Below are 27,216 nucleotides of genomic sequence, written 5' to 3'. Positions count from 1 at the left end.
AGAAATTTAAAATATTTTCTTTAGGAAAATAACTTTTGCTAATAGCTTTTCTTATTTTTAGACATTAGTGTTTTGTTTGGGAGCATAACATTTAGTAACTTTTAAAAAGCAACAAATTGAGCCGGGCGCGGTGGCTCAAGCCTGTCATCCCAGCACTTTGGGAGGCTGAGACGGGTGGATCACTAGGTCAGGAGATCGAGACCATCCTGGCTAACACGGTGAAACCCTGTCTCTACTAAAAAATACAAAAAACTAGCCGGGCGAGGTGGCAGGCACCTGTGGTCCTAGCGACTCCGGAGGCTGAGGCAGGAGAATGGCGTAAACCCGGGAGGCAGAGCTTGCAGTGAGCTGAGATCCAGCCACTGCACTCCAGCCTGGGCAACAGAGCCAGACTCAGTCTCAAAAAAAAAAAAAAAAAAAAAAAGCTGGGCGCAGTGGCTCACACCTGTAATCCCAGCACTTTGGGAGGCCAAGGTGGGTGGATCACGAGGTCAGGAGATCGAGATCATCCTGGCTAACACAGTGAAACCCTGTGTCTACTAAAAAGACAAAAAAAAATTAGCTGGTTTTGGTGGCGTGCACCCATAATCCCAGCTACTCAGGAGGCTGAGGCAGGAGAATCACTTGAACCCAGGAAGTAGAGGTTGCAGTGAGCCGAGATCACACCGCTGCACTCCAGCCTGGGCTACAGAGGGAAGGGAGACTCCGTTTCAAAAAAAAAAGCAACAAGTCAAGTAAATATATGTTAGGTAATAGACAAAAAGCTCAATAGTGGGGAGTCTAATCTCCTAATTCTTCTAATCAAACTGATGATGTCACTGGGGAAAAGAGGATCGGTTGGAACCTGGCATTTGGCAGTTACCAGAGGAGTTGTGCCTGGGCAGAGGGTACCCAAGAGACACCCTGGTGCCCTTAACCTCCAAAGCAGGCAACATTGTGTGTCCAGGTCTGTGGACCAGAGACACAGGATGTTTTGTGACTGACAGAGTGATCCAAAATGGAGAAGGATGACCCTCCACAGTTGGTGACTCCCACATCAGTGAAAGCCATCATCTTGAGGATTGAGGCTGCCCAGCTAACTCGGGCTCAAGAGGTAGCCCCTGAGATGAAGGAATCACCCTTATATTGGGATCTGATGTGGAGGTTGGGGACTGATCCCAGGTTTGAGCGAGATTCAAGCTCTGGGTCCTCAGAGGTCCTGGGATATTCAGCAACCCAGGTCTGCAGACAGATTAGTATAAATTATCTCTCTCCTAAACTTGGCCTCTACAGGGTGAGCTGAAAGCAACCACCCGCCTGAGGCAGGGCTGGGGCCGGGAGGGGGGCAGGAAGCTTGAGGATAGCCCTGAGGCACATTGTGGTACGTCCTACAGGGCAGGAGAAAGGACCCAGAATCTGTTATTGGTAACCCTCCAGAATCCCCCAAGCTGAGCCCAGGAAGTTCATGGGGGTTGGGGAAATGGCCAAAGGCTCAAATCACCCTATACATGAGGCTTTAGTACATTTTTTACTTGAGCCTATGATCCTAGAGCTTCCTGGGGCCTCACGTTTCCAAGCTTCTGTTGCCTGTGGATCCTTGTAAGGAAAGACATCCAGAAACCCCCAGCAACCTCTGAAATTCTAAAGAAATGTTTGCTGTGGGGTTTTGGTACTCTATCCTTTCTTGACCTTCTTAATAATCACAATGATAATAAAAGCTAACACTTTTGTATGATGTGCCAGGTACTATTAAAAGCACTTTAAAATATTTAATTCATTTAATCCTTACAGAAACCCTGTGACATAAGTACTATAATGATTCCCACTTTAAATATAAGAAAACTGAGACCCAAAGAGGCTAAGCGACTTGTCCAAGGTCACGCTGCTAGCATGTGGCTTCTGGCTGAAGTCCACAGCCCTAACACGGCAATCTGCTGCTTCTCTATAGGATATTTCTACCCAGCTCTTAGACATTTTGGACAATGTCAATTGTGTCATCAACCGCTTCCAGGAAGAATTAGGATATGATTTAAAAGAAAACGCCAAATCTCACCAGACAGATCCAAAGGGCAAGAAGAGATTCATCTTGCTGGACAAAATTGCCTCCTTCTCCAAAGATGCTAAGATGAAGGAGAAGCACCTGTATGACATTCTCCGCTGGCTAGGTGACTGGGGTGAGTTTGCGGGCTGGGCACCGTGCCTCCTCTGGCGAGCACAGGGACAGCACAGGACACATCCCCTTCTCCAGTGAAGCATTCCACCACTCCTGTCACAGCACATCACCTCCGTGCTCCTAAGGGGCAGACACAGAAGTGTCCAAACATCACAGATCACGACATTAGCTGAATATATGATGAAGCCTAAGTCACGGGTCCATTATGACATCTCATTTTTTGAGCAGGATAGAAACTAAATTCAAACCCACATTAGCTATTTTATAGAGCACCCCTGGGTGATATTCAAAGCACTGAATGACCTTTACTGCATGAGCCCTGATGCCAGCTGTGTGAGCAACTAGTACAGCCATTTGGGTGTGGGTCAGCTGCATTAAACCCTAAAGCTAGGTGCTACCCCCCACTCAGGTCAGAGTCATCTCATCACAGGACCTGTGTGCTGTGTGCTGGATGCTCCAGTGTTGGAAGAAGATGGTATCAGGATATGCCCTGCCGCCCGCTTACTACCCCATGCTTGGAAGCTCTCAGTTCAGTGGTCCCTCAGCTTCCTTCAAGACTGAGAGAGCAGTTAACTCTGCTTAATTAATTCAGTTGTCCAGATGTTGGACCAGGCAATGGGCATAGAGCAACAACAAGTCAGATACCTCCCTGCTGTACAGACAACAATACTATTTAATGTCCATTGTGAATTTCTACACGGCAGGCCTCATGTTAATTGTTCCACAGGTATTATCTCATTTAATCTTCACCCAGTTCTTTTATAGGGAAGGAAACTGAGGCTCAGAGGGATAAGCGACTTGTCCAACATCACATAGCTAGTAAGAGGTAAAATCAATGTGACTTCACAGTCACTGTAACCCCTGTTCTATAGGGCTAGGTCTGTGTCCCCCTGGAGGACAGACTGCTTTCAGCCTGCACCTCCCATCCCTTCTCCAGGTGACACTCTGACCTATGAGATCGGGGCCAGGAAGAGTGAAGAGGAAGAAGCAGCCCTGGACGAATGGATTGAAGTGACGGAGAAAATGTTACCACTCTCCCTCATTGCCACCAAAAGAGGCATTGAGTCACTCACTGCCCTTTGCTCCACTCTCATTGAAGGACAAAAGAAAAGGTCACAAGGTAGGTTCTAGGAGCACCTGGCCAGGGAGCTAGGTGAGGATGGGGTGGATGCCATGGCAGGGGAAGAAGTCAGAGGCTGGGCCTGGGGTCTTTCTGATTCTCCTCCATCACAGAAGCTTGATTTGAGATGGATGGGCAGTGGTGAGGGGCTGGGGGTTGAGCCCAGGTCGAGCACTGAGCAGCTCTGAGCTGTCCTTCAGTGCTAAGGGAAGTGTGATGTGGAGACAGGTCTCTGGCGTGCTTACTGGAGCTGAGGCCTTATGTAGGTTCTGAGGAACAAAGCTGGGAGGCCAGGAGGGCTAGAGTTAGCAACTAGAGGCTGCGGATCATCCTCTCCTCACTCCAAACCCAGCAACAGAGCCAGGAAGGTTTGGGAGGCTCAGCCGGAGGCTGCTGCAGAGGTGGTCCATCAGCAAATAGCTGAACCTTGGCTTTTTACTCCCATCAACATTAGGGGAACCTGAGATTGTTGAACTCTTACATTTTGTAGATGAGAACATTGAAGCTCAGAGAAGAGAAGGGAACACAAGGAAAGCCTGTGGCCCCACACACAGGTTTTCTGCCTTCTTAATCTCACTCTAGAGTTTGAATTGCATCTCTGTCATTTCTGGTTGTATCACTTTGGGCAAGGACTTCATCTCTCTGAGCCTCAGTTTCCTCACATATAAACAGAGGAGGGTACTGCCTAGCTCCAGGTTTGTGGGGAGGCTTCCACACAGTGTGAGGTGTCTGACACCACGCTTGGAACATGCTCAGGGCTTAATTAACAATAGTTAACCATCAACATTTACCATTGTTCTTCATGGCCAGCCTCATTATCAATCAAGTAAGGTCAGCAGGAGGGAGAAGGCAGGGAAAAGTGGATAAGGAAACAATCTGTTCTGCAATCTGTACCATACTCTGTCTTCAAATACACTTATTGTATACTTAGACCCTTGCTAGATTATAAACTTATGAATGGTAAAGACTGCATCTTTATTTCTTTTTAGGGATGATTTATTGAGCACTTATAACTAGGTACCTGTTACTGCACCTGGCATTAAACATGCATGATCTAAGTCCTATGACATAGATTCTATGATTATCCCCATTTTGCACATTGGGAAACTGAGACACTGAGAAGTTAAGAAAATTGCCCAAGGCAAATCGGAAAGATAGGCTTCAAACCCAAGTTACCTTATTGCAGAATCTAAGCTCTGGACCACTAGGCCACATGGCCTCTCTGACAATACTAGCTAGATGCTAGCCCAATTTCAGTATCCCTTAATTTTTGTATTTCCTCTACCCCTCATCTGAAGTTAGCATTGTTTTTTCCACCAGTGATGTTTATTAAATAGGCCGATGAATGGATGCTCCAAGATAATCACTCCACCAGCTCTATACATAGTAGGTCCAAGGGGGTACAATGACCACCGTGACCCAGCCTTTGAGAAATTGAGATCTGCTAATGACAGGCACAATCTGTGTGTAGTGCATTTTCCTGGGGAGAGAGGGTCTGCTGCTTTCCTTAGAGTATCAAAGGGATCCCCCAAATGGAAAAAGACATTAGTTATTAAAAAAAAAAAAACATGTGAACAGTTGGAGGACCATGTGATAAATTCTTCACAAGCACAGTCCAGTGCTAACGGGAAAGGGAAACCAGGCTTCCTAAATGGGTGTAAGGGGTTTGGGTAGCTGATAATAGGAGGCAAATACATATACTGAGGCTGGGAAGTGGCATGATTAGAAAAATAACTCTACCCCAGGAGAACATGGAAGACCAGGAGGATGCTGCAGTGAGCTGTGCTGGCTTGCCTACGTCAGGCCCCTCTGGGCTCTGCAGGTGCTGTGGAGCTGGCAGACCCTGAGGCTGGGCTCTGGGCAAGCTCTGCACCCAGCAGAGGTCTGCCCTGTCAACACCATCCCTGGTCCCACATACAGCCCCAGCTCCATCCTCTTGCCAAATCCCTAAGGGGGTTGCCATTTTGGCCCTGCAGGGTTTGGAGAATCAATGCAATCCTTGGGACCCATGAGAGATCGTTGACTTTTTTCTCTCCACTTCTCCCAGTGTCCAAACGCACCTTCTGGCAGGGCTGGCAGGGAAGAAGCCCACAGACATCTCCATCCCATCCTCAGCCACTGAGCCCAGAACAGATGCTCCAGGACCAGCATACCATGAACACAAAGGCCTCAGAGGTGACGTCCATGCTGCAGGAGCTCCTGGACTCTACCATGTTCAGCAAGGGGGAGGTCAGGGCCATCAGGTACATGGCCACTGTGGTGGAGAACCTCAACAAGGCCTTGATCCTCCAACACAAGGAGAACAGGAGCCTGGAGACCAAATACAGGTACCTGCAAATGCAGGCGACCGAAGAGCTCAGCAGCCAGAGGCTGCACTTCCAGCAGTTCGTGCAGGTCCTTGAGAGCAGGAAGGATGCTCTGCTGAAGCAGGTAGAGATCTTAGGGGGACGGTACCATGACCTTCTCCTGACGAAGCAGGCCTTGGAGTTCCAGCTGAAGAAGGCTCAGGCTGCTACAGGTCAGGCAGAAGACCCGGCTGAGGTTTCTGTTGACTCCCCGGGTCCCTCTGAGAGAGAGACCCTTCCAAGGAAAGAAACAGTCACGGAGGAAAGCCAACAGGAACCCATGAAGAAGGAGCAGTTGTTCTCGCCACTTCCCCCAGGTACCATGGCCATGGTGTGGGACAGTGGTGCTACAGCTGCAGGGCACCAGCCACTTTCCACCATGACTGTGCACTCGAGGGTCGCAGATGTGTTCAGCAGCAAGGACACCAAGAGCCTTGAGCCTGTACTTCTGCCCTCAGTAGATCGCAGGTTTCCTAAGAAATGGGAAAGACCCGTGGCAGAAAGCTCAGGCCACAAAGACGAAGACCAGGAGGACTACTTCCAGGAAAAGGGAGGACTCCAAATTAAGTTCCACTGTAGCAAACAGCTGTCTCTAGAGAGCTCCAGGCAGGTGACCTCTGAGAGCCAAGAGAAGCCCTGGGAGAAGGGATTCGGCTGGGAGACACGGAGGCAGCTGTGGCTGGAGGAGGAGGAGATGTGGCAGCAGCGGCAGAAGAAGTGGGCCCTGCTGGAGCAGGAGCACCAGGAGAAGCTGCGGCAGTGGAAGCTGGAAGACCTGGCCAGGGAGCAGCAGCAGAGATGGGTCCAGCTAGAAAAGGAGCAGGAGAGCCTAGGGAGAGAGCCGGAGCAGCTAGGGGAGGACGTGGAGAGGAGGATTTTCACACCCGCCAGTCGATGGAGGGACTTACAGAAGGCAGAGCTATCGTTAGTGCCTGCCCCAAGCCGGACCCAATCTGCTCACCAAAGCAGGAGGCCACACTTGCCCATGTCTCCTAGTACCCAGCAGCCTGCCCTGGGAAAGCAGAGACCTATGAGTTCAGTGGAGTTTACCTACAGACCACGGACCCGCCGAGTTCCCACAAAGCCCAAGAAATCTGCCTCCTTTCCTGTCACTGGGACATCCATTCGAAGGCTGACTCAGCCCTCTTTGCAGATATCACCTGCTACTCTTAAGGAGAAGGTGTACCACATGGACATGGAGGCCCAGAGGAAGAACCTGAAGCTCCTGAGTGAGGAGTCTGAGTTGAGGCTGCCCCACTACCTGCGCAGCAAAGCACTGGAGCTCACCACCACCACCATGGAGCTGGGCGCGCTCAGGCTGCAGTACCTGTGCCATAAGTACATCTTCTATAGACGCCTCCAGAGCCTCCGGTAGGTCCTCCCTGGAACCCACCTGGCACCCACCTGCTGCTATATGTGGGCAGAGCCTAAACCCAGTGGGAGAGAAGGAACACAGGGCAAGGGGCGATGGGGAGAGCCACCCCAGGCCTGGACAGGGTCTCCTGAGTGGGATCCAGGAAAGCAAGTCTGGCCTGGGGCCTTGGGCAACCCCTGAAGGTGTGGGAAGAAGGGCACTGACCACTGCTCTCCCTGTAGTGGGCTTTTCCTCTAAGCCACTTCCTTCTCTCTTCCTCTCTTCCCATGGCCCTGTCCGTAATCCGCCTAATGTGCTCCCGTCTTTCCTTTCTCTTTCTGTTTCATCCCAGCCCTGAGGCTCCTCACCTGATACCACCTCCCACTTTTCTCTGCCCCATTTTCCCCAGCTCTTACCAGCCTCCACTTCTCTTTTTGCTCTAAGGAATTAAAGAAAACAAAGTCATCTCTGGTTAACAGACTTGGGGGATAGAGGAGGCCTCTCCACCCCCTAAATCGCTTCTCCTCTCTTCCCAGGCAAGAAGCAATCAACCACGTACAAATCATGAAAGAAACGGAGGCTTCCTACAAGGCCCAGAACCTCTACATCTTCCTGGAAAACATTGACCACCTGCAGAGCCTCAGGCTGCAGGCCTGGACGGACAAGCAGAAGAGACTGGAGGAGAAGCGCCGAGAGTGCCTGAGCAGCATGGTGACCATGTTCCCCAAGGTGGGCCTCCCACCCCCACCTCCCGCTCTGCCTCCTGGGGTCAGCACAGTCAGTCGGCTTGGGGCCCCGAAATGAACCTGTGGGGATGTGGCTGCGACTGCGGGACCAGGGGCAGAAGGGAAAAGAGAAGGCAGGATAAGGCCTCTGCACCAGTGAGAGGTGAAGGCAGGCGGTGGCCTGAGCATGGGGGAGGGCGGCTTTCCAATCTGTTTCTGGGGAGAGCAACCCAGAGAGAGAGAGACATCTCTTCAAAAAGAGCTGTGGAAGAGAAGATTTCTTCCGGAAAAGAAGGGCAGCTGGATCTTGCAGTCCTGGCTCTGGGCTGTGATTCTCCCTCCCCTGTGGTTCTCCATGCCCTGCTCCTGTCAATCTGGTGGCTCTCCAGGCTTGGTGCACAGCCATCATCTTCACTGTCTTGCAGGGACTCGCTTTGCTTCTCCCTGAATCAGCTCCTTGGCTTTCCAGATTCCAGATCTCTTCTTCCTTGGTTCACTTCCTTGTTTTAGTAGAGTCCCTCCTCCACTCACTTTCTGACAATGGTTGCATGGTTAAGTCATTGAGACCCTGGTTGTCTGAAAATGTCTTTACTTAATATCTGTCCTCACTCTTAATTGACTGTTTGCCTGGATGTGGAAATCTAGCTTAGAATCCATTTTCCCTCATAATCCCTCCAAATGTGTTTGTTTATTTGTTTGTTTTGAGACAGCATCTCACTCTTTTGCTCAGGCTGGAGTGCGGTGGCGCATTCTCACCTCACGGCAACCTCCACCTCCCAGGTTCAAGCGATTCTCCTGACTCAGTCTCCCACATAGCTGGGATTACAGGCACCCACCACCACACCTGGATAATTTTTGCATTTCTAATACAGACAGGGTTTCACCATGTTGGCCAGGCTGGTTTTGAACACCTGACGTCAAGTGATCCACCCGCCTTGGCCTCCCAAAATGCTAGGATTATAGGCATGAGCCACTGCACCCGGCCACAATTTTTATTATTTATACATTTATTTATTTAAAATAAGTTTTACTGTATATATTTAAGGTTTACAACATGACATTATTAAGATACATATATAGCAAAATGGTTACCATAGTGAAACAAATTAACATATCCATCATCTCACATAGTTGCCATTTTTATCTCTCCTCTGGCAAGGGCAGTAGTAATCTACCCATTTGGCAAAAATCCTGACTACAATACACTATTAACTATAATCCAACACATAGAGCTTTCAGTTTTTTAATCCTATGCATTTGCTACTGTGTATCCTTTGGTCTATGTCACCCCATTTCCTCCCATCCCCACTCCAATTCTGGTAACCAGTTTTATTTTCTGTCTCCTCAATTTGGCCTTTTGGTTTTTTTTAGATTTCACATACAAGTGAGATCATGTGATATTTTTCCTTCTATGCATGGCATACTTCACTTAGCATAATGTCCTCTGGGGCCAACCATATTGTGGCAAATGGCAGGATCTCCTCCTTTTTTAAGGCTGAATAATATTCCACTGTATATACAGTTATGCATCACTTAATGATGGGGTTGTGTTATGGGAAATGTGTTGTTAGGCAATTTTTTGTTGTGTGAACATCATAGGGTATACTTCCACAAACCTAGCTGGGATAACCTGCTACACACCTAGACTATATGGCGTAGCCTATTGCTGCTAGGCTACAAACCTGTGCAGCATGTGACTATTCTGAATTATAATTATAATTCTGACTATTCTGTAGGCAGTCAGAACACAATGGTGAATATTTGTGTATCTAAACATAGAAAAGGGACAGTAAAGATATGGTATTATAATCTTATGAGACCATGGTCGTATATGTGGTCCATCATTTACTGAAATATTGTTATGCAGCACATGACTGTATATACCAGAATTTCTTTCATTTGTCCACTGATGGGCACCTTGGTTGTTTCCATATCTTGGCTACTGTGAGTAATACTGCAATGGACATGGGAGTCTAGATATCTCTTCAAGGTGGCAATTCTGTTCCTTTGGGTATATACCCAGAAGAGAATCCCTGGGTCATAGTAATTTCATTTTTAATTTTTTTAGGAGCCTCCATACTGTTTTCTACAATGGCTGTACTAATCTACCTTCCTATGAATAGTGTACAGGATTCCCTTTTCTTCACACCCTTGCCATGACCTTATTATCTCCTGTCTTTTTGATAATAGCCCTTCTAGCAGGTGTGGGGTGATAGCTCATTGTGGTTTTGATTTGCATTTCCCTGATGATGAATGATGTTGAGCACCTTTTCATATACTTGTTGGCCATTTTTGTGTCCTTTTTTTTTTTTTTTTGAGACAGAGTCTTGCTCAGTCGCCCAGGCTGGAGTGCAATGGCATGATCTTGACTCACTGCAAGCTCCGCCTCCTAGGTTCACGCCATTTTCCTGCCTCAGCCTCCTAAGTAGCTAGGACTACAGGTGCCCACCACCATGCCTGGCTAATTTTTTCTATTTTTTAGTAGAGACGGGGTTTCACCATGTTAGCCAGGATGGTTTCGATCTCCTGACCTCGTGATCTGCCCGCCTCAGCCTCCCAAGTTGCTGGGATTACAGGAGTGAGCCACCACACCCGGCTGTTTTTTTTTTTTTTTTTTAAAGACAGCAAGTGTATTAGAGCAACAGCATGCAACAGAATGCCTGCTCCATAGACAGAGCAGGGCTGTCCCATAGGCAGAGTGGCCCAGAGTACCCCATGTCTTTTTTGGATAAATGTCAATTGAGGTCCTTTGCCCCTGCTTGTTTTTTTTTTTTTTTTTTTTTTTTTTTTGAGACGGGGTCTCACTATTTTGCCCAGGTGGGTCTTGAACTCCTGCTCTGCCTATTTTATTATTTTTAGTTTGCTAAATGCCCTGTTTATTCTGCAAACAAGGCTTAGAAATGTGCAGACACAAGTTGTAGGTTGAGAAATCTCTGTGTAGTTGTGACTTCACGACTATACTTCAGTAAAAGCAGTTATGACGGTGGCTTCTGAACATATTAACCTACCATTGTTTTGTCCAGAGCGAACAGTGAAAATGGATTCCTAATGGCCTATTTCTCTAAGTGATCATCACATTTCGCTGCTCTAGTCTTTAAGAACGAGTGGAGCCTTCACTTAAGCTGCCATCTCCTTGCCACTCAGGGCTTCAACAATTGTAAGCACAAACTCAAAGCTGGTCCCAGGCCCTCAGCTTGTAAGAATTTCAGGCTGTCCTTTTCCACACGATTCTCAGAGTAGGTGTAGTGACCTCCATTCATCATTTTGTCCTTAGCAAGCGGGAGTGTTGTGACTTTACTTCCAAAACTTATTTCATGACCCACCAGAGCAGTAGGACCTGTACAGATGGCGGCTATAAGGTACTTCTGGTTTTCCTGTTCCTTTAGTATCTCCTTCACAGCAGCAGACTCAAATAAATTCTGTGCACCCAGATTACCTCCTAGTAGAACCACTATGTCATATGGTCCCCCTTTTTTTGCATCTTCAAGACTGGTATCAGGGCAAATGACAACATCATGGCTACACTGTACTGGGTCTTTTCCAGCCAGACCCGCAATGGTGACCTTAATCCCAGCTCGCCTCATGACATCTACAGGATGACCGTCTCCATTTCCTCTGCTTCTTCAGCCAAAAACTCAAAATAATAATGATTTAAAAATCAGGAGTCGGGCGCGGTGGCTCACGCCTGTAATCCCAGCACTTTGGGAGGCCGAGGAGGGCGAATCATGAGGTCAGGAGATCAAGACCAGCCTGGCTAACACGGTGAAACCCCGTCTCTATTAAAAATACAAAAAAATTAGCCGGGCGTGGTAGCAAGTGTCTGTAGTCCCAGCTACTCGGGAGGCTGAGGCAGGAGAGTGGTGTGAACCCAGGAGGCGGAGCTTGCAGTGACCCGAGATCATGCCACTGCACTCCAGCCTGGGCGACAGAGCGAGACTCCATCTCAAAAAAAAAATAAAATAAAAATAAATCAGGTTATGTTTTCATGTATTGATTTGTAGAACTATTTTATACTGACTTTAATTTATACAATGTGAATTTTCCTAACAATAATGTGAGCATATTTTCATGTGCTTATTTGTCATCCATTTATCTCCTTTGGTAAAGCGTATTATTGGGTTGTAAAGTTCATCCTATATTTGATACCTATATCAAATACTTGCATACCTATATCTGGTATGCAAGTTCTACACCAGATCTGTATTTCATGGATATTATCTTTCAGTCTGCGGCATTCCTTTTTTTTTTTTTTTTTTGAGACAGTCTTGCTGTGTTGCCCAGGCTGGAGTGCAGTGGTGCCATCTTGGCTCACTGCAACCTCCACCTCCCGGGTTCAGGCAATTCTCGTGCCACACCCTCCTGAGTAGCTGGGATTACAGGCACCCGCCACCATGCCTGGCTACTTTTTGTATTTTTAGTAGAGACAGGGTTTCACCATGTTGGCCAGGCTGGTGTCTAACTCCTGACCTCAAGTGATCTGCCTGCCTTGGCCTCCCAAAGTGCTTGGGAGTCTTGCTCTGTCGCCCAGGCTGCAATGCAGTGGCATGATCTTAGCTCACTGAAACGTCCGCCTCCTGGGGTCAAGCGATTCTCTTGCCTCAGCCTCCCAAGTAGCTGGGATTACAGGCATGTGCCACCACACACGGCTAATTTTTGTATTTTTAGTAGAGATGGGGTTTCACCATGTTGGCCAGGCTGGTCTCGAACTCCTGATCTCTGGTGATCTGCCCGCCTTGGCCTCCCAAAATGCCGGGATTACAGGTGTAAGCCACCATGCCTGGCCTATGTAAGATATTTTGAGAGCAAGAGAGACCAACCACATTCACATAACTTTTATTACAGTATATTGTTAACATTGTTCTATTTTGTTATTAATCTCTTACTCTGCCTAATTTAAATATTAAACTTTATCATAGTTAAGCATATATAGGAAAAAACGTGTATAAAGGGTTTGGTACTGAGGTTTCAGGCATCCACCAGGGTTCTTGAAATGCATCCCCCAAGGATAAGGGGGAACTACTGTATGCAAAACCCAAAGCTATACAACAATGAGAAACATTAAAAGGGAAATTCAGGTGTAAGTGAAGACATTCCTCTGAATTCCCAGGTTTTTCTGAGCATCAAAACCCACCAATCTTTTTTTTTTTTTTTTTTTTTTTTTTTTTTTTTTTGAGACGGAGTCTCACTCTGTCGCCCAGGCTGGAGTGCAGTGGCGCAATCTCGGCTCACTGCAAGCTCCGCCTCCCGGGTCACGCCATTCTCCTGCCTCAGCCTCCCGAGTAGCTGGGACTACAGGCGCCCGCCCCTGCGCCCGGCTAATTTTTTCTATTTTTAGTAGAGACGGGGTTTCACCATGGTCTCGATCTCCTGACCTTGTGATCCGCCCACCTCGGCCTCCCAAAGTGCTGGGATTACAGGCGTGAGCCACCACGCCCGGCCTACAAAACCCACCAATCTTTCAGTCCTTTTCTTGAATATTATTCTGTATCCACATTCTCTGCATCTGATTGGATCCCTGGATTTTATTTCATTTTCTGCATGACATTCTCCACAGATATATATCATTAGCTGCTGCTTTGGGGGTTGAATGTCCTGGATGTCATTGTGAGCTCCTTTTTACTCTGAGTGTCTTTCTAGTTTTCGTCCAAGTACCCACCACAAACTCCACAACCCACCAATTTCCTACCTACCCAGCAATGAGAAATGGCATCTTAATAATATTTATTCTTTCAATTCATGAGCATGCTGTATCTCTCCAGTTACGTCTATTTATTTCAGTTTTATAGGTTTATTATTCAAATATTCTGAAGCTCTGTAACTAGGTGCATACACATTTAAGATTGTTTATGTACTCTTGAAAATTTGACCTTTACTATTTATTTTAATAGAGATGAGGTCTCACTATGTTGCCCAGGCTGGTCTCCAAATCTTGCCCTCAAGCGATCCTGCCACCTTGACCTCCCAAAGTGTTGGGGTTACAGCATGAATCACTCTACCTGGCCCAAAATTTGGACTTTTATCCTTATGAAATAGCTCTCTTTGTTTCTTTTCTTTCTTTTTTTTTTTTTTTTTTTTTTTTGAGATGTAGTCTCGCTCTGTCACCCAGGCAACGCAGTGGCGCCATCTTGGTTGGCTCACTGCAAATTCCACCTCTCAGGTTCAAGGGATTCTTGTGCCTCAGCCTCCCGAGTAGCTGGGATTACAGGCGCCTGCCACCACACCTGGCTGATTTTTATATTTTTAGTAGAGATGGGGTTCGCCATGTTGGCCAGGCTGGTCTCCAATTCTCGACCTCAGGGGATCCACCCACCTAGGCCTCCCAAAGTGCTGGGATTACAGGCATGAGCCACCCACACCCAGCCCTTTGTTTCTAATTATATTCCTTGCTCGTCAGTGTACAATATTGATATAGTCACTGCAGCTTTTTAAATACTTTTTACTATTTGCATGGTATACCTTCTTCCACTCTTTCACTGTTAACCTATGTCTATATATTATTTATTTATTGGAACGCTTCATGAATTTGTGTGTCATCCTCGTACCAAGGCCATGCTAGTAGTCTTCTCTGTATTATTCTAATTTTAGTATATGTGCTACCGAAGTGAGCACCATGTCTCTATATTTAAATTGGGTTTTTAATTGATATTTTATAGTTGGGTCTTGCTTTTTTATGCAATCTGTCAATCTTTGCCTTTTATTTGGTGGTTTTAGGCTATTTATATTTGATGTGATTATCAACACAGTTGGGTTTAAATATATAATTTGCTCTTCATTTCTATTTGTCTCATCTGTCCTTTGGTTTTTTTTCCCTCTTTTCCTGCCTTCTTGTGGAGTAATTGAGCTTTTCAAGTAAATTCATCTTATCTCCACTCCTGACATATTACATATTAGCCATACCTCTTTGTTTTGTTATTTTTGTTATTTTTTATTTTTATTTTTTGAGACAGAGTCTCACTCTCTCTCCCAGGCTGCAGTGCAGTGGTGTGATCTCGGCTCACCGTAACTCTGCCTCCTGGATTCAAGCGATTCTCATGCCTCAGTCTCCTGAGTAGCTGGAATTACAGGTGCCTGCCACAGTGCCCGGCTAATTTTTTTTGTATTTTTAGTAGACACAGGGTTTTGCCATGTTGGCCAGGCTGGTCTCGAACTCCTGGCCTCATGTGATCCACCCACCTCAGCCTCCTAAGGTGCTGGGATTACAGGCGTGAGCCACCATGCCCAGCCTGTCTTGTTATTTTGTTTTTATTATTATTTTTTTGAAACAGAGTCTCACTCTGTTGCCCAGGCTAGAGTGCAGTGGCATGATCTCAGCTCACTGCAACCTCCGCCTCCCAGGTTCAAGCGATTCTCCTGCCTCAGCCTCCTCAGTATCGGCAATTACAGGTGCGCACCACCACACCTGGCTAATTTTTGTATTATTAGTAGAGACTGGATTTCACCATGTTGGTCAGGCTGGCCTTGAACTCCTGACCTGTAATCTGCCCACCTCGGCCTCCCAAAGTGCTGGGATTATAGGCGTGAGCCACTGTGCTCTAGGGTTTACAATATAAATCTTTAACTTATCATAGTCTACTTTCAAATAATATTATTTCATGTGTAAGAACCTTACAACAGTATACATCTATTTCTTCCCTCCTGGCCTTTGTCCTACTGTTGTCATACATTTTGCCCCTATGTAACTTATAAATTCCCTAATATAGTTGGCCCTCTGTATCTATGGGTTCTGCATCTGTGGATTCAACCAACCACAGATGAAAAAGATTTGGAGAAAAAAATGGATGAATGTGTCTGTGCTGAACACGAACAGACTTTTTTTTCTTGTTATTCCCTAAACAGTCTAAAGATAGCATTTATATTGTATTAGGTATTATAAGTAATCTGGAGATAATTTAATATATACAGGAGGATGTGGGTGGGTGAAATGCAAACACTGCACCATTTTATAATATAAATATATATTTATATATATATATATATATTTATATATATATATATATAAAAATATATAAATATATATTTATACATATATAAGTATGTGAGCATCCACAGATTTTGGTGCCTGTGAGGAGTCCTGGAGCCAATACTCCATGGATAGCAAGGGACAACAGTACATTGTTATTACTTTTCCCTTAAGCAAAGGGAAAAGAATAATCGATTTACCCCCACACTTACCATTTCCAGTGCTCTTTACTCTTTTGTGTAGATCCAAATGTATTTTGAGTATCATTTTCCTTCTGCCTCAAGGATTCCTTTAACATTTCTCACACTGCTCATCTGCTGGTGATGAATCCTCTCAGCTTTGGTGTCTGAAAAGGTTTATTCAGTTTTCAGTTTTGAAAGATGTTTTTGCTGGATGTAGAATTCCAGTTGGGCAGTTTTTTCTTTCAGTATTTTACAGATGTGAACACAAACTCGTCCCAGGGATATATGAACTCTGAGGATGGTTTTGTCTGTTCTTGCCCAGTGATTCTTCCCCTGGCCTTGGTAGTTTCCTCGCAGGCGTGCACAGAGACTTAATGGGACGCCTCTGCAGAGCTTTGGAGATTTCTTGCCGTGTGGTTTCCTCCTCTCTAGTACTCTAGTTTTCAAATTCTAGTCACCTTGGCTTCCCTGATCCCCAAACGCTGTCTCCTCATCTCAGCAAGGCTGCTGGCCTCTGTTTGGGTTCCCTGCCCTGTGCTGGGGCCTGGACATTGTCTCATTTGTTTCATTCCTTTTGGGGATCATTGACCTGCAATGCCTGTTGTCTGAATGGGTATATATCATTTTTTCATATATTTTGTTTGGCCTACTAGTTGTTTACGGGAGAATAGTAAACTAGTCCTTGTTATTCCTTTATCACTAGTTTATCTCCTCAAATAAAATCCCATACTATTAAGACCCATTTTAAATGTTAAAAGTTCCAAGAATTCCTATATACTTAGTTTTACTTTTTATTTATTCAATTTTTGTACAATTTTGAGTATGTACTTACACTCTTGGGCTCCTGGCAAAAAATCCATTGCCCCTCAGGGGACCATGCCCTATGGGTTAGGAACCATTGGTTTAGGCCAACAGAACCTAAACCATTGGTTTAGGCCAACTCACTCTCTTAATCTCTACACTTGGAGCCTATCCTCATCTTTTCCATGTCCTTGCTGAGACCTCACGTTTTTCCTCTGAAAACTAACACTAGGAGAAACCTTACTCTTTCACCCCCTCCCCACCACCCCACTTTACGTTGGCAGAATTCAATAAAGTAACCATCTAAAATGTATAGACCTGGTTTTAACATTCATACATCAAGTACAACCCAAATAAATCCCAAGACGTTATGTGATCTCGTTATGCCATTGTATCCATTGTATCCCATTCAGAGATATAATGCTCACTCACCCACCAAAAATAATAAAAAAGTAACCCCAATCTTTTTTTTTTTTTTGAGACAGAGTCTTGCTCTATTGCCCAGGCTGGAGTGCAGTGGTCTGATCTTGGCTCACTGCAAGCTCCACCTCCCGGATTCACGCCATTCTCCTGCCTCAGCCTCCCGAGTAGCTGGGACTACAGGCGCTCACCACCACGCCCTGCTAATTTTTTTGTATTTTTAGTAGAGACGGGGTTTCACTGGGTTAGCCAGGATGGTTTCGATCTCCTGACCTTGTGATCCACCTGCCTCGGCCTCCCAAAGTGCTGGGATTACAGGCGTGAGCCACCGCACCCGGCCAACCCCAATCTTTAATTGGGTCACTCATAATCACTAAAGTGGGTCCAGCTTATAATTCACAATAATGAAATTTTCTTTTATTTTTTCCTCTCCTCTCCCATTCTCTCACATCCAGAAAACCTCTTTAAATTCCAACACACTGTCTCTGACACCCGAACTTCCTTTTCTCTTTGTCTAGATAAATGATTACTAATCTATGGGCCATACACCACTGAGGGATAATGGAACCATGTGTATACCAATAATTGTCTATATACTGAATTACTAAAAAAAGGAAAACTTATATTGGAATCCTTGAAACTTCTGATATTTAAAATAAATGCAAAATAATATAGAATTTAAAAAAAAAAAAAAGGCCAAAGAGATAATAGCTAAAACTTGGGAATAATGGAATAAAAGACTCCTATATTCTCCTCTTTTGACTTTTTTTTTTTTTTTTTTTTGAGACAGAGTCTCGCTCTGCTGCCAGGCTGGAGTGCAGTGGCGCGATCTTGGCTCACTGCAACCTCCATTTCCTGGGTTCAAGCAATTTTCCTGCCTCAGCCTCCCGAGTAGCTGGGACTACAGACGTGCGCCACCACACCCAGCTAATTTTTGTATTTTTAGTAGAGACAGGGTTTCACCATGTTGGCCAGGATGATCTGAATCTCTTGACCTTGTGATCTGCCTGACTTGGCTTCCCAAAGTGCTGGGATTATAGGAGTAAGCCACCGCGCCCGGCCTTGACTCTTTATTATAGATACATAGATATAGGTACAGATATAGATTTAACTCCTTTGTCTTCTTTTAATTTTTTTTCACTGATGTTTTGCCTGTTTCTAGATTCTCTACAACAGATGTAAAACAGGAACTAACCCAGCAAATTAGAATTCATACCCTTTGGGACTATTAATAATTTTGTCCCCATTATACAAGTATTGAGTTTATATCCATATTCATCTTTCATATGGCAGGAATAGCTCTCTGCACCACCCATGAGTATGGGATCTTTCCCTGCCAGACTCCTTCATTTGCAACACTGGCTTTGGGATGAGCAGCCCTCAGCTCTAGACCTGAGGCTCAGACTGCCAGGGGCAGAAAAGCAGCAAGTGCCGACGTGGTCCCTAGGGGCAGCTTGGAGGGACTGGAGGATCCCACAGTTATGAGTCAGAGCCAGCTGGGACCTGCCCCAGGGTTGGGTCAGGAGGTACCACCTGCCCCTGAGTCTTGAGCAGCAGTGGCCTGAGTCTAGGGGAGGCAGCATGCTGAGGCATTGGTATGAGGGCTGGCATCAAGCAGCTAGAAGAGCCTTGGCCATGGAGGTTTCGTATCACCTTATACAAGTCCAGATAATCTCCTAGACGCATCTTGACTTGCTGTTTGTTTTGGGATTGAGAAGGAAAGGGACATGACAATTCTTTGAGTGGCTGTGAAGGTTCCCCCAGCTTCTCAACCCGTGCCAGGGCTGGGGCTGGACAAAAAGATACCCAGTGCAGTCCAGGCACAACCTGGCCCCCTGCTGTGAACCCTGCCTGGAGCTGCTCTAGTTCCAGCTGCTCTGGTTTTATTTTCTTCCTTGCTGTTTTGTCCATTATCCAGCTTCCTCACAACAAAGGAGAAACAGGAACTGACACAGCAAAAAAGAATTCAAGGAGTTTCCAGCAAAGGTCTGATACCTTGTGGTCCCAGGGTTTCTAACTGAAGGGATTCCCTCTACCTTACCCTCTCCACTCAGCCCTGAGTCCAGCAGGGGCACAGACAGGCAGGCAAAGCCTCCTCCCAACCTAGAGAGGAGATAACTTCCTGTTTCCCTGATGCCTCTCTGCTGGTTCCTCTAGCTCCAGCTGGAGTGGAACGTTCACCTGAACATCCCTGAGGTCACCTCACCAAAGCCGAAGAAATGCAAGTTGCCTGCAGCCTCACCCCGGCACATCCACCCCAGTGGCCCCACCTGTAAGCAGCCCTTTCAGTCCAGGCACCGGGAATGTGCGCCCCTGCAGATGGCCCGGTAGGTGCCGGGAAGCTGAGGGGGCAGCAGCTGTATGGGTGAAGAGGTAGGCAGCAGGAGTGACCAGCCTGGGGAGGTGGGCTGTGAAGTGAGGGCACCAACAGGCCAAAATCACCCTACAAGTTGCAAAGTGCCTGTCTTCTCAGCTGCCCTCCCCAGTGCTGGCCACGGACCCAGAGGTGGGGTGTGTGTCATAGTGTGTGGGCTTCAGGGGCTAGCCTGACCCGTGCATTTCAAACTATGCAACAGAAAGACTCTGAGGACCACACCTGAAAACTTACAACTTTTCTACCCTGAGCATCGATTTGGCATCTGCCATTGGTCTGTCCTGTAAACAAACCTGAACCTCCCTACCATGTGACCTGCAGGCTCTGGAGACACTGTGAACCTCTGGGCAGCTAAAAGGACCCTGGTCCACACCTACCCTTGCATGGCCTAGATCAGGGCTTCTGCCCAGGGCCTGTTCCTTAAAGGACAAGGGCCACCCTGGGAACCTCTTTCAGCAGCTCCTCCGCCAGAGGAGCCCCAGGGAAGTGAGATTCAGACTCAGTGTTGGAGGGGAGACGAGGAGGACAGTGACACACTCGATTTGAGAAAGGAAGGAGACAAAGCCTACTTGGGCCTGGTGGCTCTGGAGAGTCTCTTGCATCTCAATCTCTCTTTGTTGCTTTTCACATTCTCCAAACCCCCCACTCCCAGCCAACAGGGGAAGCAGATGGAGGCCGTCTGGAAGACCGAGGTGGTCTCCTCCAGTTACGCAATAGAAAAAAAGACCCCTGCCAGCCTTCCCTGGGACCAGCTGAGGGGACACCCAGATATTCCCCGGCTGTTGACACTGGACGTGTAGTCCTCCTACCACAAAAGCCTGAACTTCCTGAAGGCCCAGTAAGGTGCGAGGCTGATGGTCAATGTGGATTCTCCCCAATAAATCTTTCTCCAGGCTTTAACAATGACCTCATTTACTATCCCACACCAGACAGAGAGAGGCTAACCTGGTTCCTCTGCTAGGCGGATGTAAGCAGAGTCCCTGTGCCAACAGCACTTCAGTTCTAGTGAAGGGTTTCCTTAGTGTCTCAGAGGCCACCAGGGGGCTTTTCCTTCACACTGGCCTCCTGAGCTGCACATGAATTCTGAAGAGCCCCATCTCACCCTAGCCCTGGGGGTGGTTCTCGGGGGAGCCAGGTGTAGGGAGGGATAGATGAGGGAGCCCCTGGACTGCCTGAGAAACCTGAGCCTTGGGCCTGGGCCTATCTGTCACTTCCTTTCCTTACTACCTTCAAGAACAGTCCCTGGAAAGAACAGCTGGCTGGGGGGACAGAGGCAGGACTCCAGGGGCCAACAAGAGGCTTTTCTGGTTAGAAAAGGCTTAGCTCTCCTTTGCCTCTCTGGGCTTGTAGATGTCACTACTGAAGGCTCAAGGCTCTTTTAAGGACCCTCTCTACATGAGCCATCCCATCTGCCTCCTGTGACCCTGGCCCTGCGTCAGTTACAGATCCCCAATCGGGAGAGGCTCCTGATGCCTCCAGTCTAGACCTAACCAGAGCCAAGAGCCAGAAGATGCTGGTGCTGCCCCCATCCTCCAACTAGAGACCTCAGTGAGACAGGGAGGCATAGCGGCATCAAAGAGGGCCAGTCCCTGGCCGCACCTGCGCTCTGAAATGGGCCTGAGAGTCCCAGCATTCCAGTCCACCCAGTGCAGAAACCTGGTTTCCAGTTCCTGGAGGGTTTCCAAGGGGGATGTGCATGTGTGTTGCTGTTGGTTGTTGATTTAGATACAGCAAACAGAATGGAGAATAACCAAAACAACACTGTGATAGAACACTGTAACCCATAAGTCAACTGGGGCCTGGCCTGGCAGAGATTCGGTTAAACTTACCCAAAGCCCTCCCCATCGTGGGGGTCTCTCCTCTCCACATCCCTTCCCTGCCTGTGCTCTGCCCAGCTTCTGAGTCTCAGGCCAGCCCCTTTGTTCTTCCCACACATGGAGATATGTGCACATAAGTATCAGAGGTACGCACGCCACTTGAGCCCATACACTCACGACGTCAGTAACTTGCTGAAAATACAGAGGGACAGTGAGGAACAGGAATCATGTTGAACAGCACTAAGCAGCAGCCTCCTTTCTTCCCTCTTTCCCCGCCTCTCTCTCTGGTAAAACATGCACAATTCTAAAATTCCTTCATGTCTCAAGCAGAGCTGTTCCACCCACACCCAGGCCTCCACTGGGATCCCAGTTTCAGGCTTAAGGCACTTATCAAAATATTGTTCCCAGCAAAGACAGCTTCCCCTTTCTAAGCGAATTTAGATGAAGACAATTTTCTCCCTGCTTTCAACCCTGTACCTGTTTACTGTGTTGATCTCACCACCAGGTACAGAGGCAGATCCTGCTGTGCCGTCTTCTTTACCCACATCCCAGGCTGCCACCACCTCCCTGCGTGTCAGGCTGCTCCTGATGTCTCAGTGTGGGGGCTCCCTGCATTGTCTTGGGGTCCACTATTTTGGCATGAGGATCTGCTGGTCTCTAACAAAAGTTCTCTGTCCCTGCCCAGGCTGCTGCTACCTCAGGGTGGTGGCTGTGCTGCCTCCTTTGGGAGCGCCCTCCTGGACACTGCTCCACTCCCTGAAGTGCACCTTTTCTTGGGCCGCCTGCTCCTGGCCCACCATGAGTCCTCACATCCACCTGCTGCGCAGTGCCAGGTCACTCGCCTCTTTGTGGTCCTGCTGACCTCGCCAGCTCCCCTGGCCATGCTGTCCAGCTCACAGCCCCATATGGGTTCATAACTAGGCCCAACCTCATGCCCCATTCTCCTGGTCTGCCTGGCACTGACAGCCTGTTTGTCTCCAGGCCCACTGGGGTGTCCTCTCGGCATGTGAGGGAGGGTTGCTCATCTTCCCTCCATGGTTTGAGATGCTAGAAGACTGCATCCCTCAAAACCCAGCAGCCCCCCTTCTCTGAGATTTTTTTCAGCTTTGTCTTACAAGCATGTCCCCGGGGTTCTCTGTCTGACAGGTGGGAGAGCTGTGTGTGTCTGCAGACCCCAAATGCTTTCTGTAGCTGGAGAATCTTAGCCTTGACTCTTGAGTGCTCTGCCCTCCCCTTGCTCAGGGTCTGTTCCTGCACAGCTAAAAACACACTGGTACAGGTCGGGCATGGTGGCTCACGCCTGTAATCCCAGCACTTTGGGAGGCCGAGGTGGGCGGATCATGACTTTGTGTTGAGCAGTTCTGTGTCCAGGCTGAGTCTGGGCCCAGCTCTGGACTTGGCTCTGGGAAGTGCTCAGGTGCTGGATGGCACTCACATAGCCTGGGCCTTGTCTCAGTTGCTCCCCAACCTGTAACTCTATTAACTCTTGCAGTGCCTCAGCGAACCAAAGGAAGGAATGCCAGGAACCTACAAATGAATCCGCTTAGCTTGTTCAAAAAAAGTCAAGCGAGTCACTCCCTGGAACCCAAATAAGCCAGAAGGATCAAGACAGCCCCAGTCTCCACTGCATCCCTTAGCTGGTGATTCTCAACCTTCCGAGGGACGGAAACCCACAGAGAACTTGGTTGAAATGCAGGTTCCCAGCTGGTGCTTTTAAAGAAACCCTCTGGGTGTTGCTGAGTACTCCTAGAACTTTGAGAAACACTGTTTCCCTCCTGCAGTCCCCAAACTCTACGTTTTTAACAAAATAGAGGTTGGTTTATTTTAAAATTCTGTCTCATTGCTGAAACCCACACCTCCTCAACTCAGTTTTAGAACCCTTTGAGTGTTGTCTGTGTACTTTGGGAGCAAACATGCTGAGATAGCTGTGAGTGGCACTTGGCACTTAGTAGGTGTCAGTAACTCTTCATTTAATCAAAATATGGACAGATACATCACTGACATGCCAGTGATTTGCATGAAAGCTCAGAAGGTGAGAACAAAAGGAGATACCAAATACAGACCAGAGCCAGGTGTCATAAGGTGGGAGGCAAAGGTGAGCATGTCTCTGAGTGAGGACAAAGGTGGAAGAAATGGAGACATGAGGTTCAAATATAGATGGTGTGGGCTAAGGAGGCCATCTCTGGCAAGCGTCTGTCAGTTCAGTTGAGACACTAATTCGGTTAGTTCAATCAGCTCATGAGCACCTACGCACCCTCCACCTGACACACAGCTACCTGCCTGGTCCCCACTCAGTCTCCCCCGCCCCATCCTTCTCCACTCACCAGCACCCTTGGCCTAGGGACCACACATACAAATAGGAAATTACCCTATCCTCAGAGAACCCATGTCCAGCGGTTCTCTTCCTCAGGAATGGCACCCATCCTTGCTTCCAGCCTAAGACTGAGACTCCGGAAAGCTGAGCAGGATGTGGGATGTGAACAGCCGGTTCTGTGGATGATGCCAGGAGTAGGATTTGTTTTCTGAATCACAGCTTAAGATATCGCGAGGATGCCTGGTGTGGGAGGAAGGGGAGTGGTATGATGCAGGTCACATGCACAGCACAGCTGGGCCGGCCCTGGGCTGTTTCCAGCCTCTCGGGTCCCAGGCGCTTTCTTTTCTGGAGGCCTCACCCCAATGATACTTAACATCTTAAAATGCCCTCACACTAAATGTATTGCTCTAAATAATTGGAAAGCATTTTTATAACCTTGCTTTAGAAATTAACTTGCTATGAATAAGTTATTTAATGTGTACTTAGCTGTGAGTGACATCTCAGCAATCAGCATGCACAGAGAAGAAATCGAACAAGTTTTATAAATGTAATGAGACTATTTCGAATATTAAATTTGACAGTGAATGAAACTGAAAATATTATGTTTTATAAAGATTTCATACATATTCATACATTCTTTGTTTTTACATTTTGGCACCCATAATATTTTCAAAGGTTTCATGTTTTCACAGGCTCTTGGCACTGTGCTTAAGGGGCCTGGTGGCTGAACTTGCTGTGGTCATGGAGGACTTTGACCTTCTGCATGTCCTCTAGCGAGCTCTCTGGCGAGCACGCAGAGTGTCTGACATTCTTCTCCTGCTTTGGTAACAATTTCATCTTCTTAAAGGCAAAGAAAGCCTGCACGGGTCAAGCTGTGAAGCCAAGAGGGTTGGAAGACAAATATATATGTGTGTGTATCTTTGTGTATATATGTATGTATACATGTTTGTGTATGTATGTGTGTATGTATTTATGTATGTGTGGGTGTATTTATGTATGTATTTGCACATGTGTATATGTGTGTGCATGTGTATGGGTGTGTATGTATATATGTGTATGTGTGTATAGGTACGTGTGTGCATGTATAAATATATATGTGTATAAATGTGTGTGTATGTGTGTATGCATGTGTATATATGTGTAGATGTGTATATACGTGTGTGTGTGTGTGTGGTATTTTTCTAGTGATCAGGTTCGTTGCTACTATACAGGAGCCTCATTTTTTTTTTTTTCAGAGCAAAGTTGACATTTCTGGTCAATGTATTGCTTCTACCCCAAAAAAATTCAGGGAAGACAAGGCATGGGAAGGAGTATTTCTCTGAGCATTGCTTCAAGCCATATTCGAGGACTGGCCGTAGCTCTGCTTGCATGGCCCACAGCCTCAGATGAGGAACCAAAACAAATGTGGAAGGGGACATGGGAGAAGGGTCTACTCTAGCCTTGACTAACTGCAAAGAGGCATACAGTGGAAGGGAGAAAAACCCTTCAAAAACAACCCAGCCATAGAGCCAGGGAGGGGAAAGCCATGCATGGTCTGAAAAGTCAGAAAACAGATGAATATGACTCTGTGATCAGAGGAGTCATCTTCTCAAGAAAAGAAGATGTGCATGGCTGGGATGCTGTAACTATCAAGTGAGGACTTTGTCTAACAGGTGGGCAACATGCAGGAACAGATGCGGAATTTGAGTAGAGAGTAGAAAATTGTACAAAAGAAATGGAAACTTGAAGATACCAGAAATTAAACCGCTGGGTGCAGTGGCTCATGCCTGTAATCCCAACACTTTTGGGAGGCTGAGGGGGGCGGATCACGAGGTCAAGAGATCGAGACCATCCTGGCCAACATGGTGAAACCCCGTCTCTACTAAAAACACAAAATTTAGCTGGGTATGGTGGTGCATGCCTGTAGTCCCAGCTACTTGGGAGGCTGAGGTAGGAAAATTGCTTGAACCTGGGAGGTGGAGGTTGCAGTAAGCCGAGATTGTGCCACTGCACTCCAGCCTGGTGACACAGTGAGACTCCATCTCAAAAAAAAAAAGAAATTCTTAACGTCAGAGATATAGAAATCCTTTGGCAGGTTTATCAGCCAACTAGACAAAAGAAAGGCAAAAACAAATTTGTGAATTTGAGGCAAGATCAATAGAAATTAGCCAACTATAACACAGACAGAGTAAAAACAAACCAGCAAACCCCAAACCAAACATACAAGATGTGTGGGATAATACCAATGGTTTCACACACATGTGATCAAAGTCCCAGAAGGAAAAGGGAGAAGAAATATTTAAAGAGCTATTTGAAGAGATAATCACCGAGAATTTCCAAAATTAAAGACAAGAAGCCACAGATCCAAGGAGCTCAGAGAACCGAAGCAGGATAAATACAAAGAAAAACATACTTCAGCATATCATAGTCAAACCTGAAACCAAAGATGAGAGAAGAACTTGAAAGCAGCCAGAAAGTAAAAGTTACCCAGTAGAGTAAGAAATAAAGTAGTCTTCTCAGGCAGTCTTGTGAGTTATGGGTCCACAAGATAACCCAGGAGCCTTCTAAAATATTCCTCCATTTGGGGGCAATTAGCTTAGGCAGGTATCTGTTATCTGCAAAAAACAATTGGCTGGGATGTAATATCCCAGTCCTCCATACCCTGGCCCTGGCTCTTTTGTCACACTCCGGCCCTGCTCTCTGCACACCCTGGGGAGGCCCTCCGCTGGTTAGTGACTTCATCAGCCCCTCAAACACTATTTATTGTCTCTGAGCTGGGAGGAAGCTGAGCAGGTGGAGGCTGGATACACTAGTCACCGACCTCAGTGACCCTTGAGGCAGGCCCTGGGGTCTGACTGCTGCCGCACATTCTTTCCCGGGAGCTGAGCAGCCTGGAGCGACCAAAGCCTGAGTCCAGCTGGTGCACCAGTCAGGGTGCTGCCACAGAGATGTTCACTGCCACAGGCAGCAGTGCTGTGAGCGGGCAGCTGCCAATGATTCAGGCCGCCACTGGTCAAGAAGATTCAGGTTTCCTCTCTCATCACCCCCAGGCTGTCTGTTAGGTGCACCGTGTCCTCATTCTCTGGAAGAGAGGAGGAACCTTTCCTGCAGAAGCCACAAGGAGGCAGCAAAGTGCTTGTCTAAGGGCCTCAGCTGGCCTGGAGAGGGGATGGGAATTAGAAGGGAGGGAACTGCATAAAGAGGGACACGAGGGAAGCTGGTGGGGTTCCTGAGAAGGTGCAGGTGGAACGTGGACAGCAAGTGCGGCAGAGGGAGGACAAGACTTGAGGCATTCCTCACCCATGCTGTGGACACGGGGATCCTGCGGAGGACTCATGGTGGTGGAGTCTGCTCTCCCTTGGCCTGGGGCCCCTTCCTCCATACTTGACCGCCTACCCCCAGCAGGTCCTCTGCTCTGTATGGCAGAGATCTATCCCTGCAAATGACCCTTTGGGCAGTCGTTTTTAGGAGCTCTGCCAGGAGGCCCTTCCCATGGACTTCCTCAAGCATTTAGCATGGCCCCATTGATTCATTTACTTTCATTCATTCATTCAACAAGTACCTATTGGACACCTAACATGAGGCAATGTTCTAGGTGTTAGGGATACTGTAGTGAGTAAAACAAATTTTTAAAAAGTGCTTTCATGGCCGGGTGCGGTGGCTCGTCTGTAAT

The 27,216-nt window shown here is 47.3% G+C and overlaps 1 protein-coding gene, 1 long non-coding RNA gene, 1 other non-coding gene and 1 pseudogene across 3 annotated transcripts; 1 reads left to right on the top strand and 3 right to left on the bottom strand.

Moving 5' to 3' along the window:
- Nucleotides 1-856: 856 nt before the first annotated feature.
- On the top strand, nucleotides 857-20,319 carry FAM186B (family with sequence similarity 186 member B). The gene is made up of 7 exons (XM_015430886.3): nucleotides 857-1,093; nucleotides 1,928-2,153; nucleotides 3,090-3,272; nucleotides 5,320-6,988; nucleotides 7,508-7,700; nucleotides 19,217-19,386; nucleotides 20,086-20,319. Exons 1-7 carry the CDS (start codon nucleotides 998-1,000, stop codon nucleotides 20,231-20,233), a joined length of 2,685 nt encoding a protein of 894 aa, XP_015286372.1. The 5' UTR covers nucleotides 857-997; the 3' UTR covers nucleotides 20,234-20,319.
- On the bottom strand, nucleotides 1,741-23,796 carry LOC123567510 (uncharacterized). Its single transcript, XR_006690477.2, has 3 exons — nucleotides 23,619-23,796; nucleotides 15,869-16,002; nucleotides 1,741-2,272 (listed from the first exon to the last, which is right to left on the bottom strand). It is a non-coding gene; the product is annotated as an uncharacterized lncRNA (long non-coding RNA).
- On the bottom strand, nucleotides 10,644-14,247 carry LOC135966287 (Parkinson disease protein 7 homolog; annotated as a pseudogene).
- LOC123567738 (U6 spliceosomal RNA) lies at nucleotides 14,196-14,305 on the bottom strand. The gene has a single exon (XR_006690845.1). It is a non-coding gene; the product is annotated as a U6 spliceosomal RNA (small nuclear RNA).
- Nucleotides 23,797-27,216: the final 3,420 nt, after the last annotated feature.

Source organism: Macaca fascicularis, chromosome 11, assembly GCF_037993035.2.
Source record: "Macaca fascicularis isolate 582-1 chromosome 11, T2T-MFA8v1.1".
Taxonomy (NCBI): domain Eukaryota; kingdom Metazoa; phylum Chordata; class Mammalia; order Primates; family Cercopithecidae; genus Macaca; species Macaca fascicularis.
This window is presented reverse-complemented; position numbering and strand designations above follow the sequence as displayed.